Here is a 12,445-nt window from a genome sequence, read left to right on the forward strand (position 1 = left end):
ATATATCGTGCTTAATGCACCAATCCCATATGTCTTTAGTTAGCTTGTTTAGCTTAGGAGAGTGGCTTGTACCCATCTGGTTAATAGTTGATTCAGTGGTAGTATTATAGACCATGGCCTTAACATGTTTGCCATGAGTCAAAGTACTGAATGATTTTAAGGCAAAGAATACAGCTAACATTTCGAGAAAATTGATGTGCTCCTTAGCCTCTTCAACAGTCCAAAGTCCCCCAGTTGAAGAATCACTGGTTGCTGCACCCCACCCCTGTTTTGAGGCATCAGAAGTAATGGTTGTTGTTTCCGATAATTCCGATGTTCGATAACTCGCGATTTCCTGTAAATAATTCGGGATCGATGTTCGATTTCACACGTACCCAAACTTGATTTTTCAATGTGCTTTTTTATTATGTTACAAAATCATCTTATATTTGATATTATTAACTCAACCGGAAGTCACGCAATGTTACGAAATAGTAACGTACTATCCTTTTCGTCTCTATAACAATGGTAATATCTACTTCTCGTCGATTTATCGGGTTGGATGCTCTCGATTGATTCAATCCACCACGTAAGCTCTTCACCTGCTTGGCTGGATATGCACATTGTGGCATCAAAGTTCCAATTGCTAGCATTAAGAGCTATAGTTTTATCTCGTTCTAAATAGCGGTAGTGAAGGGGTCCATAGGCAACGCCAGGAAAACTAGATACTATAAGCCCAAGGACCTTGGCTACATCCCTAATAGTAGGCTTTTTACAGTGCAACATAACAGTAGCTGCCTGTTTTAGCTTAACAGCCTTATCAGGTGTAAGGTAGACTTGCATGTTAACTGAGTCTAGAGTAAAACCCAGAAATACCAGATTTTGAGTTGGGATGAACACCGACTTCTCAGGGTGTACCACAAATCCCAAACTGTCTAATAATTTTACCGTGTCAACCACATTTTTTGCACAATCATCCCAGACTGTCCGCATCAACCAGGAGTCATCTATGTAACCTGGCAATAAGTGGCCAAGCTGTCGAAGGGTGGCAAAGACTGGTTTCATTAGCTTGGTAAATTTCCTAGGGCAAAAGGCCAACCCATTGGGAAAACATGTAAACTGAAATAACATGTTGTTCCACTCAAATTTGAGGTACTTCTGGTGTGGCTTTGCAATAGGGACCGAATAGTAAGCATCTTTTAAATCGATTGACGCCATGTAACAATTTGGGGTCATGAGCCTAATTGCTGTCCAGACCGAGTCCATTTTAAAATGTTGGTATTCAACTTGCTGGTTAAAGCTTTTCAAATTTAAGATCATTCGAGATAATCCATCTTTTTTATTTGTCACAAAAATAGGCGAAATATATTCTCCACTTTCATGTTGAGTGGGTACAATGACACCTTTGTCAAGCAATTTTTTAATTTCAGCTTCAATAACTAGTGAGTCACTGATGTTGAATGTTTTCCTTTTGGAAACCAAGTTTTTTGTGGGCTGTGTGGAAAATTCAATGTACTGACCCCTAACACAGTTAAGGACTTCCGAGTCGGAAGTTAGTTCTTTCCATTTACCAAGGAAATGTGTCAGTTGGCCACCCCTGAAGCTTTGCACCTTATTCGCAAAGATATGTTTCATATTGGACTCAAACAAGACAAGATTATTTAACTGTAAATTATCAAGTGTGTCAGCGGAAATCATTGCTGCTTCTTCCCTTGGTCCTGTTGTCGGAAGAAGGGTTTTTGAAGTGGCTTCGAGTTCCACTGACGGCCTTTGGCTAAAAAAGGCTTGCTTCGCCGATCAAATTTTTGGTAGTTTCGTGAAGGGTGTCCCTTCGAGTTTTTGTGGCGATTCCCAACTGCTGTGGAGCTTACTCTGTTGGATGCTCGTATATTATTCAACTGGGTTTGCAGGTCGTTTCCAAACAGCTGAGCTGTTACAGGAACATGGGAAGCACACAGACCAGCATAATCTTTGTTCAGATGCGGTTTGAGCGACTCCCTGCGACGGTGGGACAGGTCGATATGTGCGTGCCCTAGGAGAGCGACCGCATCGGTGTTCACTTTGACAAGTTTCTGAATGTCAGAGTCTGACTTCGGCTGCTTCGAATTCTTCATTTCTAGCAGCATCCCAATGGATTTGCACATTGCAGCACCAGCTGTGGCAATTTTCTGGATTGAGCTGGACCTGAGGTCCTGCTGTTTCACTGAGTGGCTCAGTTTATCCCAGATTTCAGGATTAACCGGCGGTGTTGTGAGAGTCTCACAGTTCGCCGGGCGTAAATACGTCGCCGACTTATCCTTTAGTTTCGAGTCTGGCAATTTCTTAGACCACAGGTTGTTGATAAAGTCCGCCAGTTGTTTCTCAATAGCCGGACCTGAGTCGTCTGCATTGAGAAAATCCTCTGCGATTTCTGACAACAATGGGTCATTGCTGCCATCGTTTTGCTCAAGTGGAGCACGTGGTTTATCCTTGGAAATTCCGTCGGCTTCAGTGCCACAAAGGGCCTGCAAGTCTGCATCAGAGTCTTCTCCATCGTGCTCTGAACCATCGGAGGCACTCATTTCGTCTCTAGAACAGTGTTTACGCCGTTTAGGGTCGATTTGTTCGTCTGTGTGGCTGGAGTGAAGACGCTTCAGCGACTGCTGCACGGCGATCATCGAGTCTGCTATTGCTCCGAGGTTTCTGTTCACATTTTGTATCATACTAAACATGGGATCCGGGTGGACATCAGTTGGAGTCTTTTCTTTAGGGTCCGTTTCAACGGTTAAGAGTTCGTCCTCCGCCTCAGTGGAAAGTATTTGATCATGTTCGTCCGCCATAATCCAAGCACTGGAAAAATACACGACCGACCGCTCTGGGATTACGCGCGCAACTGATCGCTCGGGCTACTCGCACATATCTCACGTGACTCACTAGTGAGTAGGACTGGTGTCGAAATAGAATCCAGGATTAATGACCAGTAACTTCTCTTAGGATTAAAATAATTACCCGCGCCTTCTTCAGGAGTGAACGTTTGTCTTCCTTCAAGACTGAGTGAGATGTGCTTTTCCTATAATCATTCCACTCATTCTCTCGCTAATTCGCTTACTTCTCCATTCACTCATTTCACTTGTTTATCCCTTCATATTCTTACGTGTGCCAACCACGACCTAACTCCACAGAAAAACGATCTTTGAATCAAATGGCCATTGTATAAGTTTCTGTAATGTGAATTTTGCACAAGCAGTTCATGTGTGACTTTTCAACACACTTGCACAGTACGCTGTTTGGGCTAAGTCGTGTCGTATTGAGCGTGAAAGTTCTTTTTTTATCTCTCTCTCTTTCTTTTGCTAGAACATGTGTGCTAAAAATCCTTGCGCGAACAACGCCACTTGTCGAAGCTGTTTTACAGACAAACTTTATAGGCCTACTCTTGGGCCCTAAGTCGCTGTAACTTTAGGCGATTTTGGGCAATTTAAGGCGACTTAAGGCGACTTTAGCAAAATTGGCACAAAAATTATTGCGACTTTTGGCGATTTAAGGCGACTTAAGGCGACTTAAAGCGACTTAAAGCGACTTAAAGCGATTTTATTTGACTGAAGAAATAAAACCAAAGTTAGCAAAAGTCTTTCCATAAACTTTAAAAATGTCTACAGACTCCCTTGCAATAAACACAACAGTCATTTCGGTTACTTTGGTATGCTCATAAGTCACTATAGTCTAAAATATCTATATTTCAAATCAATTTAGCTAAAAATACTTAGACAGAATTATCACAATAGTTATTGTTAAATTATACAGTCAAAGCTAGTGAATAAATAGCCAGGAAACCAATTTAGCTAAAAATGTTCAGACAGAATTACCACAATAGTTATTGTAAAATTATACAGTCAAAGCTAGTTAATAAATAGCCAGGAAAACATCAAGGGTTATACGCCCAACATCAAGCAAACTGATCATGAATATACACATAGTGACATAAATTTTTAACTTAAGAAAAGCGACACGATTTTCATGAAACTATCCATAAACTTTCCACATAATCAACTAAAAATAACATGGTTATTTACGTATATTAACTATATCATAAAGCTCCACAAATTATAAAAATTGTTATCTTGGTAAACTTGTCTCCCATATTTTTGGCACTTGCACTGTCAATTTTGTCAAGAAAGTTTGGGAAGTCGCAGGCCTTTCCAACAGTATCCATAATCACACGGGTCCTTTTGACCTATTGACCCAACCAATTTGTTGTTCTCCTGCCTCAGTTAGACAAAACACCCCAATACCATACTGAGAACCAAATGCTACGGTCCGTCGTAAAATTACTTCCTTTCTAGTCTCTCCAACTACTTTTCTGACTGCAGAAAACTTCGACGTTCCAGCTATAGGGAATCTAATCTTTTTCGAAGATCTTTCTTTACTCTTGATCAGATCAGCAGGACCTTCCAAGCATTCACTTGTTTCTACCCCGCAGTGTTTCGCCTAAATAAATTAGTTAAGTTGTTGTTTTTGGTCTGGTGGCAGAATAACAGGTTTAATGGCATTCATTGTTACCTTGCAACTGTCCAGAAACTAACGAGTCACAAGGAAATTCTACAAACTGGTAAAAAATTCTCTAGTGTCCGCCATTTTGATTCTCCCAGTAGTCTTTGCGCCGCTGAGGAGCGGGGTACTTGGAGAGTTTCTCTTCCTTCAGCTCGTACCTCTCTTGCCAAGTACACCCATACTATCTGCTATTACCGAAAGTTTTCCTTTACTTTACCTCGAGTTGTGTCACTGGTAGGATTTTCTTCCGCAATACAAGCAAGTAACTGTTGAAGTCCTAAATGTAATAACTGTCCTAAATGTAATAAAGTCCTAAATGTAATAACATTTGGTCCTAAATGTAATAATGCCCTAAATGTAATAACATTAGGTCCTAAACGTAATAAGCCTCCAATCGTTTAACTGTGCTAACATTGAGATGCTAAAGTGACAGCTGTTGCACCAAAGAATCCTCTGACCTGTATTCATGGCATATTGCGGGCTCGCTGATATTAATCAGGGTCTTTTTATTTGCTAAAGACGTAGGTTGAGAAGCATTGGCTAATGTGCTTTTGGCATCAAATTGACGGACGCAAAAGCAATGACAACGCTGATCAATAGCTCTGTTTATATCATGGGCTCAGACTCTCAATTAAGTGTAACAGATTTTGACGATATACTTGTGTGATCAGTGCTGAAGTCAACACTTCATGAACCAAACTACAAGGAAAAGGAAGTCCACTGACCTATACGGTAGACAAATTCCGGGCTCGTAAGTGCATTTTTTGTACCGTCTTTCCTTACCAGATTTGAATGGGTCTGCATAAAATATATTCATAAGTGTTATTGACCAAGCGTGAGGTCAAAATGGCTGGATATTGGGCGAGTTCTTTTTTTTTTGTTTTTTTTTTGCGTTTTTATGGACTGAGACGAAGTCTCGGTCCGTAAAAAAGGTAAAAAAAGAACGAGGCTAACATCCAGTCATCTTGAACGAACAAGCTTGGTCAAGAGAGTTTGTATTCTCTTGGCTTAATCATTAAAGGATTCATTGTATGGTAAAAGATCTCGCTTTGATAAGAATCAAGAATGGCTTGCTTATTTCGAGAACCGATAGTGAAAGCCAACTGTGTTTGCAACACAATAAACCCAAGAGGGTCGTTTATTTTTTTCTATGTATATGCCGACATTGACCAAAAGTTACGAACTTTGAAAGTTTTCTTGCGTGGGGTCAATACGGGGAATCCAAAGCGGGCGAGGGTAGGCCCATCATGCCCGCTCAGGTAGCCAGTTAGAACACAGGATTCACTTCATCTTGCCCACGCGTGCTGCTAGCTATATGATAAAGTGACTTACAGAGCAAGATATCTACTGACTAATCATATATTATTCCATTTCACGATCACAGGTCTCGACATGTTGCCTTTTTCCACGCAAGAGCATTGAGCTACAACATTCAACGCATGATGGTCAGTTGATGGTCTGATAAACCATTCATTTTTTTCCTTTAGCCCCTTATGACGGGTTCATCAGTTCCCGAACCGAAATATTGGGAAAACATATATTTTACAGTTGATCTCAAGTCTACATTTCATTTTTTGTCTTCATCTCTTCTCCCTGCCGTGAGGGGAGAAAATGAATAGATAAATAGATGAATGAAAAAGGAAAGCTCAACAGTTTCCATTTATAGTCATATGGTACATGAACTGATTACTGAGGTGGAGTAAAGCCATAGAGGGCTACAAATGCAATATCCCAGGTTCAAAATTGAATAAATCAAGGTAGTCATTCTTAAAAACGAACTCAAATGCTTCATTAAAATCAATTGACACTGAATAACATAGATGTGCAAAACTTCAGTAACACTATTGATGATAACACTTTTCTTTTGGACTAACATGTGACACAGCGAAATCATTCAGACTGCTCTAAAATGGTGCACCACTACTAAAGACTTTAACACGAACGATAACATCAACAATAACATGCTAGTTCATCATCAATTGTAGTAAATTTCTTTTCCAAAAAGTCCTAATGATTACGTACCAATCGATTCCATCCTATTGAGCTTCCAGCCAAGCACTAGCCTACTTTAGGCTGGAAATGATTTTTTCCAACTCGATCAATAAACCGCTCAAAGGACCATACTTCGACTGCTGATATTTCTTATGTCTAGCAAGTAAAGGGACGCCCATTGATATCAGCGAGCCCGTAGTGTGATATGTATACTGGTCAGCGGTTTTTTGGTGCAACAGCTGCCACTTTAACATCTCAAGATGGATGTCCGCCATAGCAACAATGCACTGAAGGAGTTAAACGATTGCATTAGAGGCTTATTACATTTAGGACTAAATGTTATTGCATTTAGGACTTTATTACATTTAGGACCAAATGTTATTACAGTAGACTTATGTAAACAATGTCTTATGTGGTGGCTGAAAGTGTAGAATATGCTCAACAGATACAAACTACTTTTACTTCCGATATCAAGTTCTGACGGCGTTGTTATAGTGTATTATACTATAATATCTAGTAGTCAGTGAAATGTTTTGATGAAATCGATTGAAAATTTACCAAAAGCAACACTTATAACATCTGTTCATACGAAGCATGTGTCAAGTTTTTAACACGTTGGTAGCCGATTTCTCCGGCTATTGACAGGTTGCTGTTCTGTGGATAAAATCGACGCGGAACCGAGAGAAGCAAGCTCAAGCTCAATCCGATGGATGCCGCCTACTTTTGGAAGGCAATACCTGGCTATTTGTTGAAGTTATCATGGATTTCACTAATTTGGTTATTAGAAAAATTCTGAAGTGAGCCATGAAGCCGGGCTGCAAAGCGGGTAAGCTGTATTTATGACGAAATCTGCTCCAGTGGTTCGATTTTGGTGTAGGCGAAAAAATCGCGAATGCTCGTACATGTGCTGATTCAAACGGTCATAACTTTTGAAAAATCGGAAAAGTACAGGGGTTTTTGCATATTTTTACCTATAAAGGTCTAAACTTAACGGCTGTGTAGGATAGAATCGTCAATCAGGTCCCAAATCCCAAAACTTAACGTCTAAATCAAGGTTATTTACGGCCATCGGCCGATGGCGATTTCTTGTGGTCAGAATATGCTAAAATTCGCCTTTTCAAATATATTGAAAGGGCAAATTCTAAATTTCTTGGCAAACTACAAAGATTTTTAAGCAATCTGATATAAATTCTGTGGCTTAACTATGCGAATCAAATATTTTACAATGTTACAAAATATGCCTATTTTTCAATTTTCGAAACGTTGCGACGGTCTCCTACGGACTAGAAAATAATTATGGCCCTTAATACAGTCAGAAAATTATTTCGAATCAAACCAAATGTAATTTAGTTCTTCCCTAGGTAAAGTCTTTCTGTTGACAGAGTTTCAGGAAATATTATTTTTGAAGCAAAATTGACCGGGTGGAAATAAGAGAGACAGCCTCTTAAATATTTAAACTGAAGGAAATTTCCAACCGTGCCCGCCCAACGACAACTCATTAAAAAGTGAGCCACATGCTTTTCTATGAAACCGCTAAGAAAGTTAATACAGATACAGTGAATTCGCATTTTTGAGAATGGCTGTTTAAGCCTCGCGTCGTTTGAACGTCTGTTGTTGGTATAGAAAAAGAAACATTGATAAAGAGTTCTATTTTTGAGTTCGTCTAAATCAAGGTTATTTACGGCTATCGGCCGATAGCGATTTCTTGTGGTCAGAATATGCTAAAATTCGCCTTTTCAAATATATTGAAAGGGCAAATTCTAAATTTCTTGGCAAACTACAAAGGTTTTTAAGCAATCTGATATAAATTCTGTGGCTTAACTATGCGAATCAAATATTTTACAATGTTACAAAATATGCCTATTTTTCAATTTTCGAGACGTTGCGACGGTCCCTACGGACTGGAAAATAATTATGGCCCCTAATGCTGTAAGAAAATTATATCGAATCAAACCAAATGTAATTTAGTTCTTTCCTAGGTAAAGTCTTTCTGTTGACAGAGTTTCAGGAAAAATTATTTTTGACGCAAAATTGACCGGGTGGAAATAAGCGAGACAGCCTCTTAACTTTTGTTCCTTATGAATGATGTCGATAAAAAAAAAAAAAAAAAAAAAAAGGTAAGGGTTGAAAAAAGAATCTCTATTCAGCTGGCGAACTCAAGCGATTTGAAGGGTTTGGTGGAGGAGGAATCTTGCACCCTTAGTCAAGTTTGACTCTAACATACTACTCCACCCATTGCATCCTTAGCTTATTTGTGTCAATAGTTTGATGAGCTAGAAATTATAGATTTTCGTGAAAAGTTGGCCTCAGTACGGGTAAGTCTATGAAAGATCCAACATCTTGAGGCTCCTAGTTTTAGGACTAATTAGGGCGAAACGATCAGACGATTTCAGAGTTTAGACAAAGACCACATCAGCAATAAACTTTTATGAAACTAAAAATTAACTACGATTTTCTCATTTTACATCTTAGCTGTAGGTAAACCGACACCACTGCGTTGAATATATCTTACCCAAACCGAGAGAGTTAGCAAAATATTTTAAATTCAACGATTAGCAAAAGGGAAAATTGGTTTTTCTCTCAAAAACATCAAAAACAATCAAACTTGTTAAAGATCTGTACTAGTTTCAGTTTTAACTATTTTCAGCAAACTACGCCGGCATTAGGCACTACCCATGATAAATGTACCACAACATCAACCTGTAACCAATAGAAACAGAGGCGGTCTATTTAAGGTTTTCCACTCTTTTACATGCAACAAGAAAAACGCAACATAAATCGAGAATAATCACCAAACATTTTACGTTTTTGGTTCTTGACATAGTTAAGCACTCAAAGACAAGGTATGTAATTTCTCTAAGCTGTACGCCAAAGATATTCTGTAACTGCCATTATATCAATGCCTATAAATCTTCAATCTTTTTTTACAATTTATTGTCCAAAAACGACATTTGTAGGTTGCGATCTTACATTAAAGCCTATGTTTGGAACAAAAATGATCTAACATTGATCATCTAACATTAATAACTTTGTTGCAAGGAATCCAAGTGAAAGTTAATCACAATTCAGTCATTGTCATGGTGCATATCTTTTAGAAATATTTTACAACCCTGTGTACTGAGGCTGAGTACACTCATTTATTAAATGGGGAATAATTTAAATCTGCACCACGTATCTGCTGGAATTCTAAGATTGCGATGAGGACAAATAAAATTTAAGAATTCGCTTAAAATGTGTAGTTACAGTATTTCATATTTACGCTTTGTGCTATTCAAAAACTTGTCGAATTACCATACTAACACTTGTTAGTTTGGTGCTAGAACGTCTTGAAGAATGTAACGTTTTAGAGGGTTGGACTGGTGTGGAGGAGGTTGAGGTTTAAGGTTTTAAGTTCCAGACCGGGCCAGCACTCAGGGTCGTGAAAAAATTGTGGAGAATGTGCTGCCTTTGCATTGAAAACGGTTAACTGTTAGACATAATAGTCTTCTCGGATAAGGACGATAAGCAGTAGACTCCCTCCCCTGTCTCTTCTCTGAAATGGTTAGCTGAGCACGTCAAAGTACCCACAAATTTCTCGCAAATAGTAAGGAACGTAGCTCTTGGTGTTGTGGTCTGGCCATGCCATTGTTGACACAGGCCCCCATTTAAACCAGCTCTGAGCTGAACTGGGTTAGCCTATCTAATTACCGCGAATACATACATACGTGCATTTGCTGTTGATTGCGGATTTGGATCTGAAGCTATTTCTTGAAATATTAAACTTCAAAAGGGTATTGATACTGTAATCGCAGGATAATAACGACTCAAAGTAAGGTGCTTATTAATAAATTGGCTTTTTATGAAACTTGTGTAAATAATTATTAACATGAAATTCAAATAATACTTAAATCACCTTGTGATCCAACTGCCGTGGATATCATGAGACAAGACAGAAATTGATGAACACAGTTAAAAACCGAATACATGACACGTGGCACAAGACACAGTTGGCAAAGTTCCCTGATAGTCTAAACCTAAAGTAGCGTTCGGTAACCAATGCTTTCGTTTTAAATAGATTTGACATCTGCCTAAGACCATTTATTTACTTTCATTTTATTTTCATTTAATTTCCACTACCAACACAGAGTAAAAGCTCTAGGATGCCTATGATCATCTAGAACCCAGCGTTTGCGTTACGATTACCCATCCTACACATGATTTCCTCTCCAGGTCTTTTTTATTCATGCGTGGTTAAGGAAAATTCGCCTAATAGCTTCTCGAGCTCCCTGTTGTCATATCCAAAATTCCCAATCAATCAATCGGCTGGTTTTTGGGCACTAAGAGAATTATTTTTGTCCTGGTTAGATTATTTTTTGCTTGAATAAATATGTTTGTACAGTGATAAATTTGTTTTATATTTCACTTGTGCGTCACCGTGGCAAACACTTTTCATAATATTTTTTGAAGTGATCTTGCAACTATAGTTGTATTTTGGCCGAAAAAGTTTGGATGGCTCTGATAACCATAAAGTTCGACTAGAAATTGTACTTGCCGTGGCATAGTTTTTCCAAGAAACATCTTGAAACTCTCAGTTATAGGACCAATCACAGCGGAAAATCAGACTATACTTAAAAGATTAGACACAGACTGCAGCAACAATAAAGTTAAATGAAACTACCAATTCACTACAATATTCTAATTATTTTTAACAAATTACGCAAAAAAGCAGCCACTACATGTACTGAAACATCAAGCTGTAACCGATAGAATCAGAGTCTATTTAAGGTTTTCCATTTTTTTTTACCAGCGACAAAAGTACACGAGATGAATCAGTTCAGCATTCAACGACGTGGCGCTTAGCTGTTCCATGCTCTAATAGCTAGACATCGTAACTGGTAGAAAACTCTGAGTTCAATGATCGATCAATGCCGATAATCTTCGATTCACTTTAGTCATTTTTTGTCTAAAACAATGAATTTTAGGGGTGACCAAGAATGATGGCTTTCAAGGATCAGAGATCTTCGAATCATATTTTTTTAATTTCTTGTCCAAAAACGAAATTGAACGTTGCGATCTTACATTCAAGCCTATTTTTGGAACAAAAATTATCTAACATTGATCATTAGCTTTAATGACCTTGTTCCAAGGAATCCAAGTGAAATTTAATCACAATTCGGTCATTGTCAGGTGCATATCGTTTGGATATGTTTTACAACACTGTGTGCTGACGCTCAGTTTACTCATTTATTACATAAAAAATGACTTAAATCTGCACCACGCATCTTAAGTCTAATATGGCAGTGAGGACAAATACAATTTGAGAATTTGGTTGAAATATGTAGTTACAGTATTCCGTATTTATGCTTTGTGCTATTTGAAAACTTGTCGAATTATCATAATAACACTTATTAGTTTGGAGCTAAAACCTCTTACAGGATGCAAAGATATTTTTCTTAATTCCCAGAAACATTTTTTGAAACTTCAAGTTCCACACAGGAAGCGACATAATTAAAAAAAAAAACACATTTCTGTTGAACTCCGTTGCATATCGTCATATTTACGTATGTAAATATTATTCCCGAAATATTTCTCGCAGGAAAACAAAAAAGAAAGTGACCGCAATGAAGGAAATGGAATCCACTTTCGAACTTTGACGAGTCGCGCTTGGTTAACTCTCGTTGTAGAGCGCCAGACTGGCGTGTAGGAGGTCGAGGTCTTTAAGAATGGCTGCCTGTCAGGATCGAGAATCGTCCGTCAATGACCATTTTGGTGAATTGCTCATATTTTGCCCAACGATACCCTTTGGTAAACTATTTTCAAAAATCAAGTTTAAAAGTTCCGACGATTATTAAATTTTTAGAAATTGGCGAAAATTTGAAAACGCGGTTTAAGTGCGGTTTTCCGCCTATCAAATTGTCCAAAATTCACTTTAAAAACCAAGCTCCGTTGAAGGCTTAAAATGAATTCA

At 38.4% G+C, this 12,445-nt stretch overlaps 1 protein-coding gene across 1 annotated transcript; it reads right to left on the minus strand.

Moving 5' to 3' along the window:
• Positions 1-1,072: 1,072 nt before the first annotated feature.
• LOC149042088 (uncharacterized) lies at positions 1,073-2,923 on the minus strand. The gene has a single exon (XM_089211524.1). The coding sequence runs from the start codon at positions 2,796-2,798 to the stop codon at positions 1,674-1,676; it is 1,125 nt and encodes a 374-aa protein (XP_089067650.1). The 5' UTR covers positions 2,799-2,923; the 3' UTR covers positions 1,073-1,673.
• Between the last annotated feature and the right edge of the window lie 9,522 nt (positions 2,924-12,445).

The sequence above is a fragment of the Pocillopora damicornis genome, chromosome 7, assembly GCF_964200805.1.
Source record: "Pocillopora damicornis chromosome 7, jaPocDami1.2, whole genome shotgun sequence".
Lineage (NCBI taxonomy): Eukaryota > Metazoa > Cnidaria > Anthozoa > Scleractinia > Pocilloporidae > Pocillopora > Pocillopora damicornis.

Coding starts and splice junctions, on each gene's coding strand:
- LOC149042088 (XM_089211524.1), bottom strand. CDS start 2,798: ATGGCGGACGAACATGATCAAATACTTTCCACTGAGGCGGAGGACGAA.